Source organism: Ammospiza nelsoni, chromosome 8 (genome assembly GCF_027579445.1).
Source record: "Ammospiza nelsoni isolate bAmmNel1 chromosome 8, bAmmNel1.pri, whole genome shotgun sequence".
NCBI classification, from domain to species: domain Eukaryota; kingdom Metazoa; phylum Chordata; class Aves; order Passeriformes; family Passerellidae; genus Ammospiza; species Ammospiza nelsoni.
The window spans coordinates 29483620-29509660 of NC_080640.1; the positions used below are offsets into that span (position 1 = coordinate 29483620).

A 26041-nucleotide genomic window follows, 5' to 3' on the forward strand; every position below is an offset into this window, starting at 1 on the left:
AAATATTAGAGCAACAAACTCAGATTAAAATCTTGAAATGAGAAGAAAGAGCCGCATTAATATGGCACATCGAGATGACATCTGTAATAAAAAAACAATTGACATAGGAAGATGTCGTCACTGGAAATATTTTCTTTGCACACAATGATCAGATTAAGTTGTTCAGTTCCTGCCACAGTTAGATGAAAGAAATTATTTTTGCTTTGTTTATGAAGTAATCTGGGACATATCTGTTCTGTAGAGAAATGACAAGAAGAAATGCACTATCAAGAAACTGAAAGTCATTTGAACCAAAATGCAGAACTCACTGTTTTCCTTCCTTGCAATAAAGCACATTGCTCTGTACATCAGCAGCCTGGGCTGGTTAGCATGGGTGTGCCTGGGATTTTGTAAAACGTGAAATCTAACATTCTTTAAAAAAATATGTGCTTGATTTGGCTTTTACTGTTGCTCTATCTTTCATTAATCAGCACATACCATGCTTATGTACAGGGGTGTGTGTAGGCGTGCTCATGGGTATGTATGAATGAATAGCTACCATAGATAGATCGTTACAGCAATTATGAGCAGTAATTGCTCCAGTTGTAAAGTGCAACGAAAATGAGGGCTGAAATCTTGAACTTGATCCAGAGTACCAGGGAAGGCCAGGAGGGAGATTGAAGGGAGAGTGACATGTTCAGAGTGCTCAGGGAGGCGAGCAATTTTGACAGCAATGTTTCAGGTTTGCTTGAGGGGACTGAGTACAGAAGCAGGGAAGCCAAAGTGGTGGCTTGGTGGAGAGGCCTGAGTTTTAGTGCCAGAGGGAGAGGGATGGATTTAGACGAGCTGGGGCAGGTGAGCCTCTATACCTGAGGGAGAGCAAGAACAGGATTGTGAATTTGTGACCACAAGGCCACAGAGCCAGATTTGAGAAAGGTGACAGGATCAGAGAGGAAGGATCACATACATGAGGATGTCAGCCAGAGTAGCTTCAGTCCACACTTCTCTCAAAGCTCCTGTCCTTTTCTCAGTGACAGGTCTTCTCTGTTGTTTAGGGGCATTTGTCACCTTGAATGAAACTGTACCAGCAGTGCTTATTCTTCATAGAGAGTAAACTAAGCAATTGCTCCCTGTTCAGTAAATGGCAAGGCAAGCACAGCTCACACCCTCTGACATTGCCATGAGCCCAGCTTTCTTTGGAGAGTGACTGTGTCTAAAATGATGGGCCTGTCCTGTTTCTATGATGTGAGTGGCATCTGTGCTCTTTGCAGGCAAGCCGAAGTTGGGAGGACTGTTGTGATGCAATTTAAGTTGTATATGGAGCATGAGGTTTCCTGACCTCATTCTCTTCTGTTAACAGTCTCATCCTCGATATGGATCTGCCTTTGATTTAAATTTCCTGAGTATCATATTGATAGCTGTTGCAATACTTTGACCTGTGCACACTCTGGGATTTATTATTTTATGGCCAGTTGATATGCATTGAGTTTGCCAACTGCATTAGTTTGTATATAGTTTATAATGGCAAACCCTGCTGAGAAGCTTTTGTGTTTTATTTGTTTCATTTTTCACAAGTCAGTGGATGGTAGGGGTGACATGGACCTCAGTTATCAGTTCTAGGATCTTAGGCAGGTCTACTTAGATGCAGAAATTTCAAGTGAGTGCTTTAATTCAATGTTGAGCAGAATCCAGCACTCTCATACACAGTGCCACCATCTATTGATGAGGAGAAGTTGTGGAGTGCAATGGCTTTGTCAAACCTGCCCTGTGTAATATGCATTTATCTCTATGGCCCCTTCCATCTGTCTTGAGCAAACCATTACAAGGGCTTCATCATGTTTAATTGGTTTTAAAATTTCACAGGTTTCTGGTTTGAGCATTGAGATAGAAATAGGTCTTTTCTCTTGGAAGTATTGTAAAGAAAATTATATTTAAAAGTAGATATTTGACTTCAACATGTGACAGCCATTTTATGAGCAGGAAACAGATGAAAGATTGCTTAAAATGACATGTGGAAACTTAAAGTAGTCAGATGACAATTTTTTAAGCAGCATAGAAACCTTCTCAGTTAAAGCAGTTGCAAACTTTACAACCTTTTATTTGGCAGAACAGTTATAGTCTACCCATTTTTAATTTTATCCACTGCGTTGTTCACTTTGTTCATATATACGTGTTTTGATGCAGTCTAAAAAACATTATTGAGAAACAAGCATGGATCATTTGTGGTGTTTTTCAGCTTCTGCACAGATTCACGGAAGATTTTTGTGATATTTTTGAGTCCTGTCCTGTCAGTTAAGGATCTAAAAGTGACTGAGAACAGGCAGGAATTGGATTTGAGATGCAGGGAACTTTCTCAGCCATCTGACTTTCCCCCTGGGGGAATGGATCCAGTGAGGCTTGACAGAGAGCATTACCTTTGTATATGGGATATACATACAGGATATCTAATGGTGTCAAGTCATGATCGTGTGTCATATTTAAGTGCTCTCCATTTCAAATCCTTAAGAGTGTCATTTCTCCTCCATTTTATTACTAATTCTTAGTTAGTTGTCATCTACAACTGTGTAATACCACACTCCCTTGTAGTTGTTGTTGAACAAGGCTTAATAAAAACAGCAATCCATACAAACTGGTTTAAGACTTTAACAGATGAAGCTGTCTCTTTGTAGTTGGTGGAATCATATTTCTCCTAAACAAAGATATGTGAGATGAGAGCATCTTTGTTACTAATAATAGGAGAGTGCATTGGAAAGCACTCTCTATAGCAGACCTTCACAGTATGAATGATTTAAAATGTCCCCAAATCACTGGATGAAATATGAGACAATGCCATGTTGTAGGGGGCTCAGCTGCAGTGGCATTTGACAGCCATTGCCTGGAATTTTCTCAGTCACCCTAAGTCAAGTGAGTAAAAGGTGCAGAAGTTCATAGATGGGAAACTTCCAGGACTTTCCTAAAGAGTTGTCCTTGGCAAATTATGAAGTAGCATTTTTTCCTTTTGAGCCAACATAAAAGGAGTGCCTTGGCATGTTTGCAGAAGGCTGTGCTGCTGAATGGACTCTACCTGGAGATGTCTTAGAAAGATAAAGGATAAAAAGAAAATTAGGTGGAGCTTAACCTTCAGTATGTAGCAGCCAAAGGTCAGTGGGATCCCATTTAGCTGCTGCCTCCTGGAAGCAACAATGAAGTGCTTTAATTTTTAAAAATTAGTGATTGACGCATACATCAGTCCTGTGTCTGGGCAGGCCCGATGAAACTGGTGTATCAGTGGAATGCAAAGCTAACTGGGTTTGTTTCATACAGAACTAATTCCCAGAGCTCTGAAGAGAGCTGTGAACATCATGTACCATGACCAGAAAATCCCCCGTTATGTTTGCAGCAGGAAATAAGCAAGAAGCCTTTCACAAGGAAGGGAGCTGGGAGGTAGGATTGCAGTGCAGAAGACCTTAAGATTTCTCAAAGTAGAAGACACCATTAAAAGCATGTTTGTAAACAGCCTTCTGCTTTAATAGATAAGATCTATTCTTACCTATAAGATAAGCCTTTATATGTGGTTGTTTTTGGTTTTTTTTTTTACTACCACTCACTGCATAATACTGTACTTATAGGAACCAGATCAGATCTTCTCTTACATCCCTAGACAGGCCAGTCTCTTTGCTTAACTTGTATTTCTCTTGGTTGGGGAAGATTTCACACAGGTTTTCAAAGGTGCTGGCAAGAACTTGTATGAGAAAGGCCCTCAGTTTGCACATGGTCAGTAGGAATATCCAGCTTGAGCAGTCCTGCATGACAAGAGTTCACTTTCCTCAGTGAAGCATTTTGTTCAGATTGTTTAAGGATGTAATTAATCAGTTCCTTTAGTCCTTTGAAGTTTATTAAGCATAAAAAATAAACTTTCCAGAGCAGGGCAAAACTCAACCCCAGGCTTTGTTAGAATAATAATTGTTTCAGGGAATGTCAAATTTAAACTCCCTCTGTGGGAGGGCACAACTTAGTTAATTGCCAAGGAGCTCTGGTCCATTGCAGATGTAGAATTGGATAGAACTGGGCAAATGTTTGTGAAAATACTATTATTCTAAGTAGCTTAGAAGAAAGAGACACAAAAAAATGATCCATGGACTTCAAAGGGATTCACTTTTCCCCTTAGTTATGTTTACTAGTGTTCCAGCTTGAGTATCAGCTCTTGAGTCAGCGCATGATAAATGAGACTAAGGCTCTGAAGCTCTCCTTTTGAAAATGGAAACTGTGCTTCTCAGTCACATCAAGATGATTATAAGGGGGACTTACAGTAGTCCTCCTGCTAACTAATCCTTGGTTTAATTTCAAGTTTCTGCTCAGCATCACTGTTGTTAGCCAAGGTTTCAGGTCCTGGACAGCCTTGCAAGCCCAGTGAGGTTGTGCTTGTCAGAGGGCCAGAGCACAGACCCCAGAGCAGCTTTGTGCACCTTCCTTCCCCCATCTGTGATCCTGTCAGAGGTTTGCTTGCAGGAGTCCTCAAGGGATCTGTGAATTTTTGGGAGCTCCAAGAAGGCAAGGGCTGGCTGGCCACACCTCTGTCCTGTCTGTCCTGAGGAATGGTGGAGTGTGAGAGGCAGGACCAGAGGTAGCTTCCCATCCAGGCATTCCTCCACAGCAGGATACCTGGTCCAACTCTCATTTGACTTTTTGGGTGGCATAAGGAGCATCCATTCATATTCTCAGGATGTGATGTTCTTTATGGCTCAGTAGGACTCTGGTTTTTCAAGCACTTTAGTAGTAATAATAATAAGGGTGGGTAGCCTGGGGAAGGGACAGCATAAGAACTGAAACAAAACAGACTTAGTATGAACCTTATCATCAGATAAGTGTTTGATTTGTATTTAAACAACTTACTTGTGTGGAATTTATCCTTGAATTGCTTGAATCCTTGTGCTGGTAGTTTTTGGGTTTATTATGAAAGACAGGAAATAAAATTAGTGAATGAAGTCAGTTCATTTAGCTTTATGTAAGGTTCAAGATGAAACACCTTTTTTTTTTTTTTTTTTCCCCAAAGTATCTATAGGTGTAAACTGTGCTTAAGTGCTAATAGTGAATTAAAGCTACTGCTGTTTTTTGGAGAACTCTGCAAACATTAAATTTGAAGAAATTGTAACGTTATCAAGTGATAAGACTCCAACCATGCTTTTGGCTTTAGTGAATAATTTCTGCAAAGGAAGGATTTTCCCTTTCTATTGAGCGAAACAGAAATATCTCTTACCCTGTAATATTTAATGATGGTAGCTATCTCTTCTTGTTTAGATTAAAGTTACAGGCCTCAGATTGCAAGTTGTAATATTTGTTCTCTTCTGATTGCTGCTTTTAGCTCCTCAGTAAATGCCATTGACTGCTCTGTGGGTAACTCCAAAGAAGCCTCCAGGGCTGAATATATTAAAATCCATGGCATTCCACAGCAAATGACAAAATTCTCCCCAAATTGCCCCCACCAGTTTTCTACTGGCTTTCTTTATGAGCTGCAGGCAAACAAGGGTGATCTGTTGTGCTTGTCCTATTCCTGTTTCTCTTCCTGTTTTAAATATAGCATAATATATAAAATAATGAAGTGGTATTCAGAAACAATCCTTTTGCCAGGTCTTCCATCTGTTATTCCGTGTAATCCTAATTTCTGTACAAAAAAACCCCAGAACCATGGTATGCAATTCAATATGTTACAAGATGTTTATTTTCATCAGCACGGTCCAATAAAGTACACAGCTCAAATATTAACATTGGAGTACGTTAAGATTTCAGTACTATTTGATCTGTATATTTTACAGATATAAATGGATAAAAATAAACAGCCTGTAACATATATAGTTACGGACTATGCTTTTGTGGATTTACAGAATTCTGTGGTGGATTTGGGTTTTGCAGCAGATTTATTTTCTCTAATTCAGTTAAAATAACTATGTAATCATTATTTGTGCTGAATATGGTTTGAGCTTCATTTTCATAATTCACTGTGGGATTTGTCTGCATAACTTCTGATAGTTAATGACCCTGTATTGATTGAGATTCTTTTGTGAATCTGTATTGCTTGTGACTTGATAATGAATCAGTTAGATCACTCCATTTTAGAGAGAAAGAAAATAGACATAGTGTTAACTTACCAAAAAAAAAAAATACACCCAAAGCTCTGTGTACTCTGTATATTCTGTAGGGGCTTTTATAGTGCTCATAGTACATGCTGTTCTGAAAGTGTCATATGTGCATTTGTTGTTGTGAAGTCAAATGCTGTAGAATCTGTAAAGATGCAAGATTAAATTTTCCATTGCCATTTTTACAGATAACAGCCCGTCGACAATGGAAACATATTTATGATGAATTAGGTGGTAACCCTGGAAGCACAAGTGCTGCTACATGTACTCGCAGACATTATGAAAGGTAAGATAACAAATCTGAAATGCTTGTTTAATAATGAAAAAATTAATTTGGAAAGCCTTCAAAGCATTTTATAAGGAATTAGAGAAAAGGAGAGAGAGTCGTCTTAAGATTTAGTAAATAGCTCCCCAACAGTTTAGTCAGATAATCCATTGTGATTTAAACCAGAGTGTCTGTCTCCAGTGACTAAGTAAATAAAAAAAGCATCTGATTTTTCTTTGGTATAGATCTTAATTTTTGCAACAGCTTTTCAGTTAAAGAAGCTGAAAAATTGAGAAAAACATACTCGAGGAAAAATAAGAAACAGCAGCTAATTGATGAAAACACTTGTCTTCTATCATTTTTTAGGAATAACAATTAAGCAGATTGTGGTTTTGATCAAAATAATGGGGTAGCCCATAGTGCAGGGTGCTGTTAGTGTTGTAGGTCATGCCGAGCGTTGCATTCCTCTTCTTCATGGCATTCCTTCCCTCCTCCCTGCCTGCGAGCTGCTGCCAAACACTCTTTCTCTGCAGCCATTGTTGCTGGTCAGAACTGTTGAATTCTTATTCTTCCCATGTAGATAATAACTTCCAGGGCTTGTGAAGCCAGAACACATTGAATAAAATACTGGAGCTGGAATGTTGTTTTGATTTGGTTTTTAGAAACAACTGTTGGGGCTTTTTATTTTCTTTTTTCTTTTTTTTTCTTCTTTTTTTCTTGTTGGTTTTTTTTTTTTTTTCCCCTCTTAGACAAGCAAATGTGAGTAAAACTCAGCAATTTTCGGCTCAGATAAGTAAAATTCAGTCTCTTGTTCCTGGGCATAAGCAAGTCATTTGCTGGACTCAGGAAGAGATTGTACTTGCCCGTGCAGAAGGTGTGTTCAGTGGGCACTTTCTCTCCTTATCTTAGTGCCAGATGTGTCAGCCTCTCAAAGAGACATACTGCCATCCTCATGGAGGGTGGGGCATTTGATCATGCTCATTTACAGGGGACATCTCCAGCAGAAGGCCTTGGGTGCACAGAGGAGTTGCATGTAATGATTGCCATTATAAAATGTTAGAAGCTTTCTGGAGTTTGAGCCAAGCAGCAGAGGGAAGTGAGTGAGTTGCTGTGCACGTCAGATGGGGTTTTTCCCTGCCTTCATGTTGCAGACAAATGTTATAGATTGTTTTATTGACTCATCAGATTGTGGATATTCAGCTCTTCCACCCCCATCATTATAGTCTTGAGAGTCTCAGCTTCCTCTTGCACCCAAGCCAGCTGATGGGTTTCCAACTGGCAGTGTGGCTTTTCCCTTGCCAGATGTTCTGTGGGGGATGTTATTTGACAGAGGAGACCCAGGCACACATGAGCATTAGGTCTCTGTGGGTTTGGGTTGCAGAGGGAGCCTTGCTGAAGCCCTGGAGTCACTGAGAGAGCACATCTCTTGTAGTTGGGGAAAACTAAATGAGCCATTCACAAATACTCCATGAACCCCTTTCTCTCTCTTCTGCTTTCCTGACTATGTTCATTGCTAGTGATTTGGGTGTTTTTTATGTGTAAAAGCTTTGCATTGCACTCCCATGCACAGAGATTTGTGTGTGACTGACTCAGCAGTTACTTGGGAATGTTCTGAAGTGCCACAAAACCCATTGTGCTGTCTGGAAAACCTGAAGAGTCCTGATGCCTTCCAAATTGAAAAGCCTTTCCAGGCTACCCAAAAGCAGTTCTGCTTGACTTGGTCTGGTCTGAGGAAAGTGTCTTCTAGTTTATGGTTAGATTGGTCTTAATACACTGAAGAACTCAAATCTGAGTTCATGGATGCCAGTCTATCATATAGTTCTGTATAAAGTCTGATATGAGGCAGCACCTAATTTTCCACATCCCTGGCAGGCTATCAAAAGATGGCATTTGGAGCAAAAAATCTTTCAGGACTTTCAGGTTAGCCCTGAGCTTACCTAAAATGTTCTTCACTAAATCCCTTCTGAAAAACCAAAACACGTATACAAAAAAACCTCAGTAACTCATCCAGTCTCTACTTTTCTAGTGTTAGATGCTCTTTTTCCTTTCACTACAGGAAAGCTGTATGAAGCCTCAGACTTGAAAAAAAGTAAATGAAATTGTCATGGTTTGTTTCAGCTGGTAATTCTAACTACAGCACCTGTAAATGTAATGCTCATTTATAGGCAAAGTGCTCAGATGACATTTAATCCAAAACTAGAACTGTAGTGCAGGAATACACACGCTCATGATTCAGGACACACATACATTTTCAAACTTGAAACTGTACAGCTAAACTGGAAATTGAATTATCTGGAAAGCAAATGCTGAGTAAATCTCCTGATTTTTCCTTTCTGAATCCCATTGGCCCTTCCTTGCTTACTGGAGGCAGTTCCCAGACTTCACTGGCCCTGCTGCTGTTTGACTTAACCTTGCCATTCATCTCTACAACTGGATCTCAAGGGCATCCATGTTGTTTTAACCAGCTCTCTCCCAGGAGGAGCTTCTGGCTGTGTGCATCAGCTTCAGCATATCAAGACTGTTCAGGTGGCAGCCACCTTTCAGTGACATCCTTGGGATGCTGAGGAGTGCCATGGTACGTGTCCCAATTCAGGCATTGCCATCCCTTCTTCCTGCCCTCTCCTGTTCTCCTTTGCAAGGTGGAGTTTCACACACAATTTCAAAGGCTGAAAAGAGGGAGAGGGGAAAAAAAAAACCCATTAACAACAACCAACCAACCAACAAAACCCAAACACAAAATACGAGCACTGGAGAGGGCAAAATTATCTCTCTGTCTACCAAATCCAATGAAGAAATACTGCTTTCTGTAAAGGTGTTTATAACCTCTGCAAAGCTACCATGTGGCTGCAGATTCATGGTACAGTGGATGGCAAAAGCTGGAACAAAGCCAGATTTTAAGGTTTTGGGCAATGTGTTGCTCTGCACCCTGCTGTTTGGAGCAGGGTTTGTGGTGGTAGCTGCTGGTGTGCTATAGGGAGGTAGAGTGCTTCAGTTGGGGCGGTGTTTTCTTTGTTTCCCTGGTAAAAGGGAAAGAAAGGTTTTGTGTGCATTTTCAGCTGATTCATTTATCATTAATACAGTTCCTGTTTCCAGTAACTGTTTTCATTTTAAAATAAGGCAAGGCTGCCAGTGTTTCAGTAAGTGTTATATTATATATTCGTTAGAAAACTTCTGTTTTATTAATGGGTATAATAATGAAAGTGCAGTTTTCTGAGTAGAAGCAATGAGTGTTTTTATTTAAAGCATAGCAGGCATCATATAATGCCAATGAATACGTTATTGTCACTGTAGGCATGGCCGGTCTAGACCTGCCTCTGATTGGGTTATTCCAAATAGGCCCAAGCACTTCATAAAAATGTCTTTGTCAGCCTAGTTTTCCTTCCAAACCTATTCATCTCTGTCAGTTTTTAATATTAGTACCAGGCTCTTGGCTATAGTCCATTAGTACTGTACTTAATTGCTCATGTTACAGATGATTACCAATATAAAAAGCATTAATGTTTTCCCATCATGGGACTGTTGCTCTGTGCACGACTTGGACCGTACAGAGCTTATAAGGTGTTGTTGTTTTGGTCGTTACTGTCTTCATTAATGTTCCTCTAATGATCTTTCACCATCACAGAGAGGCAGAGGTGTGTGGTTGGTGTAGCTGATTCAGCCTGCAGTGTTCCCTTGAACCTCTCAGAGCCCTTGTCAGTACCCTGCATCTCTATCTTGCTTATCGAGAAACCCTCAGAAACGGCTCCTTTTCTGCGAAGCACTCTGCCCCATGCTGTCTTCCCCTAATAATGCAGATGTGGTTTTCACATGCAGGGTTTGAGGTTTCTTTTCGCTTTTACACAAAACACATGATCGGCAGCTTTGACTTTCTGGTGTGAGCAGTAGGCTGTTTTCTGCAGTGCTGATGACGTTGTTGTCGGGGATTTTTTGTAAACACTACACCACTGCTCCCCCCTTCCCCCCCAAAAAAGAACCAAACCAAAAACCCCAGCCTGCTTGTTGGCAAGGTATAAAAAGTTCCCAATAAAATACATTGAACAAAACAGAAATATTCGTAATTACCTGTTGGGGCCTTTTTCTGTCTCCAAGTCTGGCTGTGATTCATCTTGGTTTCCTCCAGAGCAAGTCCCATGCACAGGCTGTGCACAAACACAAACACACATGAGGGGTTTGTGCTGTGCAGGGTATGCAGTAGCTCTCCTTGGCTTCTCTGGTGGACAGACGTGTTGGGAAGCATCATGGCAGGCAGCTGCAGGGTACCACAGACCTGTGGCTTCCTGGCCTCTTTGGGTGCTGCAGGAGGCTGGGCTCCCTTGGGATCTCCAGCAAAGATGGACCTAGAGAGCCCCATGGCCCAAGTCCTGCTCTTCAGCAGCATGTCTCCTGTGCTGGCCCTCACAAGTTACTAGCATTTCAAAAACCAGTCTGTCCTGGGCAGACACAGCTGGAGAGGGATTTATTAGACCTTGTGCTCTTACTAAATTGAGGCAGCTGAGTGGGAAAGTATTCTGCAGAGATACAGCCACCTGGAACTTGAGGAGGAGACAGGTGAGATGGGTTGTGTTTCTTCACAATGGGGTGGCAGGTGGTTGTGCCCACACTTTGGACAATGACCTGCAGAGGGTTTTATTCTGACTATGAGTGTGGCCCCTGGGTACTTGCACATCTGCCAGGGGGCTAACTTCAGGAGATACAGTGTGTTGTAAAGTTCAGAGCCTATTCTGCCATTTTTCGTTCTAAATCTATCACATAAAAATTATATATGATCACAAACACAAGGCAGGTCAAAATAGGTCCCTTACACAGTTTCCCTTTAACAACCATAAAGTCTGTCTACCCGGAGGATATTGTGCAGTAATTCAATATGCAGGAGAGCCCTGTGTTCCATGCAAATGCTGTTTGGTTTTCTAAAGGGTTTGGATAACTTTCATAACGTGTAAGCATTTCAGTGGAATTTTGCAGGAAATAACAGCCAGTCGTTAGAGGGAACAAAAAGTAGGGGGCTAGTGTAGCATCTGCATGAAATTGCTTATGGTTATCTTTTTATACACATTGTAATTAATAGAAGGTTTTGATTTACACTGTTAAGTGTGAAAACATCCCCAGGCAAAAATTAATCAAATGTTATGTCATGCTGTAAACTACAACTAGCTCTTTGTTTGACTCAAAAAAAACTTGCCAAGCAACAGTTTTCTCTCCTTGTTTTATTTTTGTCTTCACCCCACTTCCCTGCCCCCCTCACACTTCAGCTGGTCCCAGACTCCCAGAAAACTTCACAAGTTGCAAATTGTCTCCATAGTTTTCCATCAAGCACAAATTTAAGCCTGAAGATAGATGAGGTGTCTCAGTTCTCTCTTTATTTTCCTAGGGTTTTGGTTTGGGTTTTTTTTCTTTTTGATAAATAACAAGAGGTTTCTACTTATGATTTTCTGCCCTCAGGGCTTTATCATTAAGATTAAATAACTGTACTCTCAAGCATACCACTGAACAAACATCTTTTCAATTATGTAACAGATGCTTTAACAAAGGAACTATTGAAAATTCAGAAAGCTTCCCCCCTCCCCAAAATTTAAAAAGTATCAGATGACAGAGGAATGTAATTGTTTACCATTAAATCAGATCCCTAGCTGTCCTTTTAAAACATCTGAGAACATGCACTTTTTTTCAAAATTTCTGGGGTTTCAGCCTCAGCAACTTTTAGTGGCCATTGCTAGAGTCAGCAGGAGTCCTTGAGTGCAGAGTGCTGGACAGTCGGGCAGTGCCTTTAAGTGCCTGCAAGCAGATGATCTCTCTCCTGGTGGGGAATTGTTTTCCCACCTACATCCTTCCTTTCACCCAGGAGTTTGTCCCAGCAGAACTGGGGCATGCTGAGTGCTGCCCAGTGCTGCTGGGGGTATTGTCACCCAAGCAGAGAGGCCCTTGCCAGGCGTGCCCGCCATGCACGTGTGCCTTGGCACTGACTGGGTGCCCAGAGCCTGGGGGTGCCAGCAGTCCAGCTTGAAGTCAGTGTCACCCATGGCAATCTCATTCCTTGACAAGCCTCTTTTCCCTGCTGGGAGCTGAGTAGCCCCAGGAGAGTGCTGCACAGTGAGAGGCGTGTGCCATTCTCTTTTGCAGGAGCAGCACTGGTGAGTAAGCACCAAGATCTTGTCCCTCAGACTGCCCAGCAATGCTGGGAATCTCCACCTTGTACTTTAGGATTCTGTTAACATGAAAGAGAATGCCCATGGTTTGTTCAGCTTTCTGCAATACAGATGTAATTCAGAACTCCCAGGGACGGTCAGCAGGATTTTGGAGTCCTGCCAGGAGACCTGAACCCCACAGACAATGCAAAATAGCATCTGTAAGCTTGTTCTGAGCCTAGGGACCAAGCATTGCAGGGACTTCATGGACCTACCAAACAAAATGCATGTCTGCCTTTAGATGCAGAAATGGTGACTATGGCCAAAACAGAGTCTTGTAGTGGTTTTGGTACAGTGATCTTGGAAAGCTGCTCTGTGTCCACCACCCTTCCTTTGACTCTTTTCCATGCTGTAAATCTGTGCCAAAGGCAGAAGACTGGAGTTGTTCATCTCCCCCTGCTGAGCCCTAGGATCAGGAGTGCCTGAGCTTGCCTCGCTGGGCTGTGCAGTTAAATTAACAGCTGTGTTTGTAATGTCACTAATTTCCAGTTTACTTAAAACGAAGTGTCTTTGAATTCTCTTAGAGCAGCGCTGTTCCCACCTTTCAGCAGTAAGCCATTCTCATTACCCACCAGCACTCCCAGTGGGCTGTGAGGAAAGTTGTTGTTGAAAGGATGAAAGAGCCATTTCTTTAAGGAAGGAAAGTTCTTTGGAAAGAAAATTGAACTCCAGCATATTTTGTCTTTGCTGATATAATACATGCCAGTTTTGTACTTCAGACAAATGCAAATAAAGCCATTGCTATTGTGTTCTGCACAAAAGCACGTGAGGCTTGCTTTCATAACCCCTGCATTGTACAATGCAGTCCAGGGAAAGCAGACTTCAGGAACACATGAAGTCTGTGTTCCTGAATGTATTTTATATTCCCATTTTGGAAAACAAGCTGAGACCTTAAAGTTTGGGTTATTCCTCTCCCCTCTTCGCTGGGAATGTGTCACTGGTGCCCAGGAGAGCTGCCTCCTGCTCCTGGTTATCCCCATCAACTGATTGTCACTGAAGGTTTCCCTTCAACGTTGTTTCCCTTGCCTGCACTGGACCAGTGCTCGAAGATTTATTCTTTTGAAAAGCAACAGCGTAAAAAAGACAAGACTTCTCTTGGGATCAGAGCTCAGACATTCCTGCTGGTCCCTTAAAACTGCTGAATGTTTTGCCACTGACTTTCTAGGGGAAAAGAATCAGGTTTCTCTCACTGAGGTTACTGATAGGGGCCCATTTTCACCACAGGGGCTGTCCCAGCCCTGCACTCAGACCCTGTGGCTGCAGGGGCTGTGGGCAGCTCTGCCCAGCTGCTGTGAGGACATCCTGGAGCAGATGGGTGCCCTCTTGGACTGAACAAACTGGTTGTCTTGCCCCCCAGCTCTGGTAGTGCCTGCAGAGGAAGGAGTTGGAGCCGCCATAGCCTTATGTGCTCAGGAGAAAAGAGTTATCCAAATTCCTACCACTAAAGAGGCCTATTGCCTGTCCCTTTTCAGCATTTTTGAAGCTCTAACAGCTTAATGTTCTCATGATTTACATTAGCATCTAATCCTTGCATAATCTCACTAATCCCTTGGCCCCAAGATATCCATTGGCAGTGAGTTCCACGGGTAAACTGGTTGCTGTATTCATTTGGTGGAGCAAATTTAAATAATTTTTCATTTCTGTTGCAATTAGCCTCCTTAACCTGGCCAAGGATGTGAATGGGGCAACATCTCCCAAGGAGTGGACTTTGGTATTTAAGGCCTTCCAAAATTATTCTTGTGGCTGAGAGGCTCCAATGCCTCCTATTTTGTGTTGGGCTTGGATCCCTGGAGAAAGTACAATGATCTCAATGGGAGACATGCTGAAATATTTTATTCTGCCAGAAAGAAAACAAAAACAAACACTGAAACAGCGATACAAAAAAAAAATTTTGTAGGGGTTGTGCTGAGTTGCCTCCTTCCCTCTATCACCCTGTGTGTCCTGGGCATATGGTTCCTCCCCAGCCCAGAGCCCTGTCATATCCATACACAGTAGGGAGAATTAAAGAGGAAACTGGCAGCCTTAACGTTTAATTTCCTTCCTCTTTCTGGGCTGGTCAGATCCTTTGCATTATTGTAACTATTTTTTTTATCATGCCTATAAATAGATGTGCTCTCATGTGTCCTGTGAAGCAGAGTCAGGCCAAAAAAGTCATTCATTCTGCATAATCAATACATGTAGTGGTTACTGGCTCAGATGAGAACTTGTACTGTTAGTTCTGTAGCTGGGAAAAAAATGTTGACTAATAAAGATTAAGGGCTTTTTTTTTTCCTTTTTATGAAATGCTAATGATGAAGACATGTTTGATATACTGTGAAATACATTTCTCTAATGTGAAGTTTCTGCTTTTTGTTGGGAAAGAGATTTAGTCCCTGGAGGATTTTAGAATTTGTAAATATAAAATTATCTGCTTCAGTGTTTTTTAAAAAAAGGTTGGCAGAAAGCCAGCTTACTTACATTACTGTAATAGATTTGCTGACCTCTGACATCTGCTGCAGAGAAGTACATTGAATTTTTCATAATATCAGATGATGCAGATCTAAAAACTCGGTACACTGCACCATTATTTAATTCAGGACTTACTAAAGGAAAATCTTTTTTTAATAGCAGTTTATACGTGATTAAACTTAATATTGCCGATTGTAATAAATCAGGATTAGTATAGTACTGATTTGTTAATCTAACTTGTATTGATTTTAAGTTGCCTTTATTTAAAAAAAAAAAAGAAAAAGAAAAAAAAAGGAAAAATACTGGCTTTTCACAGTGACTGAATTTAATAAGAAGCCCTGTGATAGCAAAGACTCCCCTACTGTTTCTGCTCTTGGCTGGAAAATGTTATTCTTGTATTATTCCAGGAAAAAAAAAAAACCTCATGCTGCTAAAAATCTGCTGCCTGTGGAAAGATTTTTTTAATACACTAGTGCTTACATATTCTATTTATGTTAATTGACTTATAAATAATACATTTTATTAATGTTAATATTGGAATCTTGATCATGATAAAGACCCTTTTATTTGGTCTTCTCTCAGGCTTTACAAGTAAATATTCTTTAGACCACAAAATATTCCCCCTCTTTTCCTTTTTTATGAATACTTTTATACTTCCCCCCCTGTCGGGAAGTACAGCCACAGTTCAAAGCGACTGAAAACATAATTGCTGTTTCCAACACGCGATACATTTGAGGTATCTGGATCCAGTTTTTTGGACGTTGTCTTTACCTCTCCTTGCGCAAAGATTGATTAAATCTTACCTGCACTGCAAATATTTGACCAAGAAAAAAATATCTTGTGCTGGTTTCAGACATGTCACATTCTGCTAAACTATTTGGCTAACAGCAGATCGCATTCTTCCGGTGTTGGGCAATATTGACCTTAAATTGGCTAAGCCGGCTGCTTTCATGGCATGTGAGCCGGCTGCTTACATGTTGAGAGAGCTGTATTAGCTTTATTACTCCTGTGCTATAAAAACTTCTAATAATCAAATGATAAGATCATATCCTGTGGGTAATTGTGTTGTACCATGACAGGATAACTGAAAAAACATTCAGTGAAAATTGCAACCGACGGAAATCTCTACGTGAAGAGGCAATTGCTGCTGTTGCTGGGCTCGGTGCTGCTCCCTGGGGTCTCGCAGCCCGCGTTCCTGCCCGGCCCCTCGCCAGCCGCCCCCCAGAGCCACCTCGGCCGGCACTCCTTTGAAACGAGGAGGGGAAAATCCTAGAACAAGCCATCCTTGTGTTTTGACTCAGTTTTACCTTAGTCATGCCGCCTCCCCGATACACGAAACATTTAATTCCAGATTTCCTGCCACTGGCTCCAGGCCACTGACCGGCTATGTGAAATGTATTTTTACTGCTGTCGGCCTGCCAACTGCTGAGCTCAGTGAAAAATAACTAAAATGAAAACCTTGTACTCCCACATGAACCCTTAAGATCAGAAAAGGAAATTTAAGCCACGGTTACTAATTAGCACCCAAGCTAATGAGTTCTGGTGAGGTGCAGAGGCAGGAGCAGGAGGAGGAGTTTGGGTCCCGCGTTACCCTACAAGGCTCAGCGGAGAGCACGCAAGCAGTGATTAATCATGTTGGCCCGGGCCTTGCTCCTGGCCCGGCCATAGCCACTGGGTTAATCCCTCAGCATCTTCCAGGGAAAGGCTCATTCCTGGGGCTGGGAGCATCTCTGTCCCCCATGAGGCACCGGACAGCGGCTGAAACCTTTATGGACGGAATATGTAGATTTTTAATGGGCGATGCGTTCCCATGGAAACAAAACAAAGTCAAACACTCCCCTCGCAGTGCTAACAATTACTGTAATAAAATGTGTTTTTATTAAAAGCGATTTTAAATACTTAACACATGGCAGAGCAGCCTCAGCACTGCCCTGTGTGAAACCCAACCTTGCCTGTAAGTGAAATCCAAAGTGCTTTGTGTGCAGCATGGGGAGGAATTCGGTGTTTTCACCAATATTTGTGCTTTGCAAATGAAATGTAGCAGCCTCAAGTATGAACGGGATTATTTTTTTCTTCTTCTGCTTAGTTATGCTTTTTTTTATATAAACATTACCTGTAATATTACAGTGGGAAGCAGGTATTTGGCAACTACGTATTATTTTGCTAAGTTTGCATAGAGGGAGCAGTTTCCAGTTTTAGCAGCTGTAACATGTTTAAACTCAGTTTGTAATGGGATCTGAAGATGAATATTCCCTGTGGGCTCTGCTTAGCTTCATTACTGGAGCCCTGCCAAATTCAGGGCTAGAAAGTATTATTCACGCCTCTTTGCACATACCATGTCAGAGCATGCTCAGTTAATGAATTTTGTTTCTAATATAGCATAAATTAGGTTTATATTTTAACATAATTTATGTTGTATTTTATTAAAATGTAAAATATTATGATCACGAGCAATCTAATTCTGCTCTCTTAAGCCCAAACTGTGTTTGAACATCGAAGTATGTAAATCAAAATTGCATGCTTAGAAACTGATTCTAGGATAACAAACGAATATCTGAACCAAAGAGGTTTCTGCCTTGGAGTCTTAGATTAAAGATAATTAAGGATTCCTGGTATTTGAGTAGATCTATGTTGTTTATAAGCAAAGTACATTTTCTTCACAGAGTCAACTTGTCTTTTGTTTCTAACAGATTATGTTTGCTGTATTAATGTTCATATTTGTAAAGTCTGAGTCTTATATTAATCCCACAGTGAGTCATTAATCATACTAAAATGCATTATAAAAACTTTAATCACTGAAGTTGAAACTGAGATTGTAATGCGATCCATCCCTTTTAATTATATCAGTTATTTTTCCTTTCAGATCAAGAATTGCAAAGGGAAAACAGAGAGATTAAAACTCAGTGTGTTTGATGCTTTCAGGGGAGGATATTTTTTGTTTGTGTTTCTTCCTTGTGTTTTTAAAGCAATTTCGTGCACTTTGTGGCAGACAGCTCCACAGTGTAAAATTCCTTCATATTTAACTCTTCTCTTCTCCCCTTCTTCCTAAAGAAGGGCTCTGGTGACTGTCACTGCATGGGTGCCTTGCATGGACGAGGCTGGGTGGGTGCTGTGCCCAGCTCTCCTGGCCCCTGCCACGTTCTGGCACTCGCCCTTGCAGTCAGGGGAACCAGCAGCCTGGAAATTGTGTAGCTGTTACCCAGTTGGTTATGGCTTTGTAGGTGTTTTCCTGGGGCTTGCTGCATGCTGTTAAAGTCGGGGAGGGAAAATAAAAATAAATGGTGGAATTTTTTTTTTTTTAAGCAGTCTAAAACATAATGGCTGATATTCTCATCTGGTACAAATTGGTGTAGCCACGCAAACCACTGTGAAGTTGCTGACAACTAATCCACACCAACTCTTTAACTCCACTGAATTTATTCCACGTTATAATCTTGCCAAATAAATTGATTTCTTATACTTGGATTTATAGATGTAGAGTTTAAACTGTTGCTTTCATGGCACGGAAGAAAATGGATTTATTAAGTAAACTGCTCACAGTAGATACATTTTTTCTTTGCTAGAACAGCAAAACCTGATCAATTATTTGTTCCTTAATCCCCTAGATTAATCCTGCCATATGAAAGATTTATTAAAGGAGAGGAAGATAAGCCACTGCCTCCAGTGAAACCTCGAAAACAGGATAACAGTTCCCAGGAGAGTGAAGCAAAAACAAAAGTGTCTGCAACAAAACGCATCAAAAATGAAAACCAAAAGAACAAGAAGGAAAAAGATAATTCACAGAAACCCCAAGATGCATCTGAGGTCTGTTGCTTCCCTGCTTTTCAGTTTTTCAATTAAAAATGCACAGCTTTAATCACATGAAATCCAGTGATAAAATATATAATTTAAACAGGAGAATTCCAACCAGTTGGCCTTTTAGTTTGCTCAGCAATGGAAATCCAGCTGTTGTGATACTATCTGTGCTGGGATTTTGCTGGGCTGCGAATGGCAGCCAATTTGCTCCATATTGCACAGTGGGGATGGCAGAGGACCAAGCTCTGGATCTGACTAGTACCAGTTCTGCTCATTGTATTATACAGTGGTCACCATTAACAGATCAGCAGCCGCCAAAGGGAAACCACACAACTACCACAGTTATTTCCTAATCTAAGTATAGGGTGCGGGAACCTCTAATATTGTTGATAATACTGTGGTAACTGTTGGACACAGCTGATTTTTATAATGGTAACCTCTGGATCAGCCCTTCTGTGCTCACAGATGTATGCATGACTGAGAAAACATACTGCTCCCTAGGATTTTTATTATATTATACCAAGTTTCTTTTTGAACTGAAAGGTCACATCACCTTCCAAGCCCTGAGATCGACTTCCCTCTCCCAAGCAGTAGATGGCTTTCAGCTGAGGTTCCTGTTCAGACATAATAGGTTCCTGTGGTGTCACTCTGCTTCACATGGGCAGGCCCCAGTTTCCACACACAGCCACGTTACTTGCAGGCATAGGACAGCCCTGTAGAAGAGAGTTTGTGTTCACAGCACAGGGTAAGATTGATGGTAGAACTCGTATTTGTCTACAAATAAGAGTAAATTTCAAGTGTTGTTAAGTGATGCAAAATCAATGGGGTTTTTGCTCCAGTGTTATTTGAGCACCTTCCTTTGCACATCTGCCCACTCTCTCCTGTGCCCCTCTCGTACTGCATGTGAAGGAGGTGGTGAAGCTCCTCACACACAACCCCTGCAAAACATGTTGCTTTTCCTGTCTCAGTCTGCCAGATCACAGCAGCCTTCAAGGCGTTGCAGTGAAAGTAAGTATTTAAAGAATGTCGAAACACATGATGTGCCCGGCAGACTATGGCTGCTCCTTTGACTTCACTGTGTCTGGCAGGTACAGAAGTCCTGGTTCTAAACTTGTTTGGAAATTGTATTGAGTCAGCTATCAACAATCCTCCTCTTCATTGTTTTAAAAAAACAATGCAGGTCCTGTAAATGCAGATGCCTCTGAGATTCCATGTACCCAGTTTTGAGAACAGAAAATTTGGGGTTTCGTGTCCCACTACCTCGTTAAGTTTACAAGGACAATTTAATCTCTCATCCAAAGAAGAATTTGTGTTTTAAATAACAGTACCATTAATATGTAATTTAAGAGCAATCCCCAGAAAGACTTTTTCTTTTTTCTTACATTGTAATTTTAAAGTAGAGAGAGCCCTGTTTGGGTAAAATTAAAAAAAAAAAAAAAACACATCAAGAGAAGAGTGTGCACGAGCGTGCTTCAGTCACTGGAAGTTTGCAAGACAAGTTGCCCAAAGCAAGGAGAAGTGAAGTGAAAGCTTCTGCTCCCTTCCCTTGTCATTCCTTCGTCCCTGACTATTTACTGAGGGTCTTGGATCAGGAAGACACATTACACACTATCAGTACCACTGCTGCTATGCCCAGCATAACAAGTCAGCAACAGAGCAACAGCGTTCACTTTGAATTTCCTTGCTTTTGTTGTTCCCTATCTCAAACTTCCTGCTGTTTAAACTGAAGTTATTTTTGTATGGATTGCAGGAAGAGTTCCTAATCTGCGCTTATCGGAAATGTAGGGAGCTTAGACGAGACAATAAAAATGTACAATTATGGCAGTTCCCTATTGTAAAATGGCATCTTTTGTAGCAGAATTAATGTCTCCTCCCTGACTGGGGTGGAAGACATGTCCTGCCCCTATTTGATCAAGGCAGGCTATTAAGTATCTTGACCTTCATGTTAGTCACCATACAGGTCAGTGATCACACTGAGCCCGAGCGGTGAAGGGGCTGCAGGGGGGATGTTTCACCCCTGGGTGGGTGTAGGGCTCCAGAACTCATCTGTGCTTTGCCGTATGGAGGGCTCCATGCCCAGGACGTGGCTCTTAACGGGGGTAGCAGGCTGGAGATGTTCAGCTCCTTTGGGTGGAGCAAAATCCAGGTGTGCTGGGGCCAGGCAGAAGGTTGCTTGTCTCTTGCACTGCAGCCATGCCTTGGCAGTGGAGCCCCACTCGTGGGCCCTCATCCAGGCACAGCAGTGATGGGGTATTGCTCTGAGGGAGAGCCCTATAGCCACCACATAAACGTCCCCAACCAAGCCACCGCTTAAGCCATTTCTGCATGTGGCCTGGAAACTGTGAGCTGGAAAAGCATAATCCAGTTACAGATATGTGGTGGTCTCAATTGCATGTTCAACTCATGCACCATTAGAAGTATGCAGGGAGAGAATATAACTTTAATTTATTAGGATTGCATTTGCCTTTGTGCTCTTCACTGTTTTCCTGCCATCACAATGACATTGTCAGTGTAACAAGACACCAGACAAAATGCTATTAGCCTTAGACTGCACATTTCCTCACAATAGCTGAAGCTTCAATCAAAGTATTGCTTAACAGAAACAAAGAGCAGAATGTACAGTTATTAAGTATGATTCTCTTTTTTTTTTTCTCCTCCTTGCTTCGCTCATCTGTCTGGTATTTGCCTGTAATTTTATAAGCTCAAGAGACTAGCGATGTTACTTTGTAAAGGACCTAATGATGGTATTTGGCTGCAAAAGTCAGCTCTGAGTTTAAAAAGAAGAAGTTAGGATGACTAACAGACACTGTAACTAATAGGCCAACCAAACAGACAGGAATATTTAAAAGCAGCTGTGAAGAAATAAATCTCTGAGAGGGTTAGATTCGTTAGGACCGTCTCCAATTCCCTGCTCCTGCAACAGACCATAAAGCAGCATTTAGATGATAACTTTCTCGGTGCGTCTTATCTTTACAATGAAGGAAGAAAGAAAACAATAATAATAAAGGAGTCGCACAATGCTGCTGTTTTATGACTGTCTTCTACCATGACATGTCAGAGGAGAGTGACAGCAGTTTTGAAAAGGGCTGTCAGTCAGCTGGATCGCAGATGGGATGCTCTGGTGACCTCTGTGGGTCACAGTTCAGGCGGCTACATAATGGGATGAATAGTGGGAATTGTGCACACACGCTGTATTAATGGGGGAGCAGAACGAGCCACGGTCCCATTGACGAGAACGTATAAAAGCCATGTTTGTAATAGCAGGCACACACACACTTACTGAATGTTGACAACTTCATTTTAATCCGTTAATAAAAAAATGTGTGTCCTAGTTAAGCTGTGGCAGTGATTTGCTGCCTACAATAGGGATTTCTAGTATGCCATTTCTATCATTTTCACACTTTAATGCAGAACTGGGTGTGAATGATCTCCTGTGTGATCACTGAATTTTAAGATAGCTATGAGGGAGAGACTTTAGGGAAGGAAAAGCGTAGGAATAGTGTGGTTTTCTTGGGTGAAGTTGGCTGGTAGGAGAAATTTTTATAGCCTTATTGTTTGTGTCATGAAATCTGCTCTTCTGCATTTGCCTAATTAATTTTAAAAGAGTATATAACCTCAGCATTTAGCTATCTGATCAAGCCACCAGTGCCTCTCATCAGGTTACAACCATCTGCTGTTTGGAAATGCTTTATTGTAACTCTGACAGGGATGGTGTATTTTTTAATATTTCCTGGAGATACTTCTGTTTCTTAGAGTCCAGTACCTGATGTTAGAGCCTTCACATGCCAGCAAGGTGGTTGGCAAGTCCTTCTCTAAAAGTAGCCAGCAGCATACTTGTATAACCTTACAAACAGGCTGCCAGAACATACTGCATTCTTACTATTGTCTGTTGAATCATTTCATTAGGTTTCATCAGAACAAGAGAAGGATCAAGAATCAGCAGACCAGAAGAATTTCCCTGAACATCCTACAGTGGGAGAGGTGAAACAACCTATGCAAGGCCCTCCATCTCTTTTACCAGAGACAGCTCGGACATTGCCTCTGGAGAAGACAGACATGACAGAAAACAGCACCAACAGTGAGAAAGCCAAGGAGGAGGTTCAGCACTCGTCCTCTTTCTCGAGTGTTTCTGTGCCTGCAGAAGAAGACGCTGTGCTGGATGCCACTGTCACAAAACGATTACACCCCTCACCAGATGCCCTGGAAGACACAAAGCCTGAACAAAAACTACACAAAGCTTTTACTGACAGCCTGGAAAGTGAACCTCCAGAAATGCCCTTCACAGCTTTCCCAGTCCATCTGCCCACTCAGAGTGACATGGAAGATGAGAAACTGCCAGGGATGGCCGATTACATCGCAAACTGCACGGTGAAAGTGGACCAGCTGGGAAATGAAGATATCCACAATGCACTAAAGCAAACACCCAAAGTCCTGGTGGTGCAGAACTTCGACATGTTTAAGGAAAAGGAGCTGCCCGGGTCCATGAACGATGACTCCACTTTCAGTTACACACCATTGCTGTACTCTAAAGGTAATCCAGGCATCATGTCACCCCTGGCAAAGAAGAAGCTGCTGTCACAGGTCAGCGGGGCCACGCTCTCGTGTAACTATCCTTATGGTTCTCCTCCACCTTTGATCAGCAAAAAGAAACTCAGCAGCAGAGATGAACTGTCCTCAGGCGTATCGCAAGGTCCCCATGCCCCTAATTCTGATCCTGTAGCAATTAACAGGCCCTCAGTCATACAACATGTACAGAGTTTTAAAACCAAGGAAGAAAGGAAGTCAATTAATAATGTTTTTAAACATGACATGCTAAGTAAACCGGATCCTCAGCGCTGTGATTTTTCAAAACATCACCTCAGTTCTCTTGCCGAGTCATACCTACCGAAGTTGGATATCCAGGACTGCAAAGATAAAATGAGTGAGAAAAGGGCACTGCAGCACTCCCATGTGCCCACTTTCTTGGCAGATTTCTATTCATCACCTCATCTGCACAGCCTTTATAGGCACACAGAACACCACCTTAATAATGAACAGACATCAAAGTACCTCCCCCGGGACATGTTCAGAGAGTCTGAAAATATTTCTACTTTTACTCAACACAAACACCAAGAAAAACTAAATTTAAATTATCGGCCGTCTTTGCATCAGCAAGAAAAAAAGACAACAGTGGAGACCTCTTCAGATGATCAGCCAACAGATTTGAGTCTTCCAAAGAGCATACACAAACAGACTGCAAAGGTTCCAGGCTCCAGTCTCCCTCACTCATCCACAGCCCAGCAAGAATGCAAAGGGATCTCCCCGTTCCAGGCTGGAGGCAGCCAGGCGGTGAGCCTAGACTGTAACCCCAAAGCTTGCCGTGTGTCCCCTATGGCATTGACAGCCCCAAAAAAACACAGCGAGTTGCTCCACAGGTCTGGGAAGCAGCAGGCCCAGAGGCTGGAGAACCTGAGGAAGATGGAGGGGATGGTGCATCCTATCATCAGCCGCAGAACGAGCCCTCAAAACGTGGGGGCTGCCCGGCCTCTGAAAAGGAGCCTGGAGGATTTGGACAAAGTTATTTCTGAAAAAAAAATCCGAGCTGTCTCTCCTATTCACTTACCAAAGGAGACCCCGGCAAAAGACAAGGTTCCCGACCAAGAGGGGGAAGGTAGCAAGTCAGTGCATGGCCTCCATTCTGGCAGCATGCTGGAAAGCCACAAATTTCCCCTGTCAGCCCCCATCTTCCCAGGCTTGTATCCGGGAAGCCTGTGCACAGGGCTGAACAATCGCCTCCCACCCGGGTATTCTCATCCCCTGCAGTACTTGAAAAATCAGACCGTGCTATCCCCACTAATGCAGCCTTTGGCTCTTCACTCCTTCATGGTGCAGAGACAATTCCTCACATCCCCTGCAAACTCCCAGCAACTGTACAGACACTTAGCTGCAGCAACACCTGTAGGAAGTTCCTACGGTGACCTTTTGCATAACAGCATTTATCCTTTAGCTGCTATAAACCCTCAAGCTGCATTCCCACCTTCCCAGCTATCCTCTGTACATCCCAGCACAAAACTGTAAACCTCCCTCGCTCACAAAGAAAGGTCTGAGGAGAAAGTTCAGTTAGCCACATTCCTCCCCCTGTGACGATGTCTTGCAGATTTAGCAATCTGTATTTTTGTCAACCAGGATGCAGTCGTATCCTGCCTAGAGGAACATCTTGGAGTTGGATGGAGACAGGACTGCTTCTTTAATTCTGGCTCCCACATCAGCCCCTCATCCCTTATCCCTGCCCTTGCAAAAAAGAAAACCAAGCCAAAAAAAAAAAAAAAAAAGCCAACAAAACAAAAAAAACAAGCCACATAAAAAAAAGAGAGAGAAACAAAAACACAGAAAAAAAAGAATTTTTTTTTGATTTTGCGTATGTGTTTTCTGAAAGGACTTGAACATGGTAAGAGCAGATGTTCAAAGGGAGCCGTGGAAACGCAGGCCCAGTCCTGAGCTCACTGAAGCCCCAGTGAGGGCTGTGTTTGCCTTTCACTGAGCCAAGGACCGGAGGCTGTGCATTGTTGCAAATGAGTCAAGGACTTCAGATGAACCTGGAAAGGAGAAGTGGGCCGAGAATCTGTACAATCAGTGGATGTGCTTTTTTGGGTAACTTTTCCTGACTTTTAAAGATTCAATCAATGCAATGTATAGTAAAACGGCAATAGATTTTTTCATTTTAACACTATTAGAACAGAATGGTAAACACTGTTTAATTTGACTGTACATATCCACTTCATAAACTACCAGTGTCACATTTGGTCACAATAATTTATATAGTTTTGTTTGTCCAGTATATTCTGTGCTCTTTGTGTTTGTTTTTCTGTTTTGGGTTCTTATTTTTTTTTAAATTAAACAGTATCATTTTATCTGCAACTTTTTTAAAGGCTGTGGCTGTCCTAATTTTTTTTTTTTATTACGTGTTTGTAATTTTTCCAGTTTCTTTATACTTTGCAGCAGCGTTTTTGTTTTGTTTTTGTCGTAACGTTTACTGTTTACAAACTGAAGCAACTGGTTCAGATTAATCTTAATGGTTATAAACATACTGTAGGTGATGTTATGGTGCAAGGATGTGAACAAGGTTCCTTTCCGCCCGGCCCACCCCTGTGAGGTGCTGAGCACCTCTCACCCTCCTGTTGTTTCGATGGCTCCTAGGCTGCTTCTCCCCTCCCTCCGAGCTTTGCTTTCCTGTATCGTGGTCTGTGAATTTGTTGAGCGTTGTACTTAATCTTACCTAG

General features: G+C 41.9%; 1 protein-coding gene across 2 annotated transcripts in view; it reads left to right on the forward strand.

Moving 5' to 3' along the window:
* Positions 1–25689, forward strand: part of ARID5B (AT-rich interaction domain 5B) — a 113290-nt gene extending 87601 nt beyond the window's left edge. For both annotated transcript variants that reach the window (XM_059477343.1, XM_059477342.1), the window contains 3 exons: positions 6281–6378; positions 18593–18791; positions 22689–25689. In XM_059477343.1, coding sequence (XP_059333326.1) covers positions 6281–6378; positions 18593–18791; positions 22689–24839 — 2448 coding nt within the window. In that variant the 3' untranslated portion in view covers positions 24840–25689. The remainder of the gene's footprint in view (positions 1–6280; positions 6379–18592; positions 18792–22688) is intronic.
* The last annotated feature ends 352 nt before the right edge of the window (positions 25690–26041 follow it).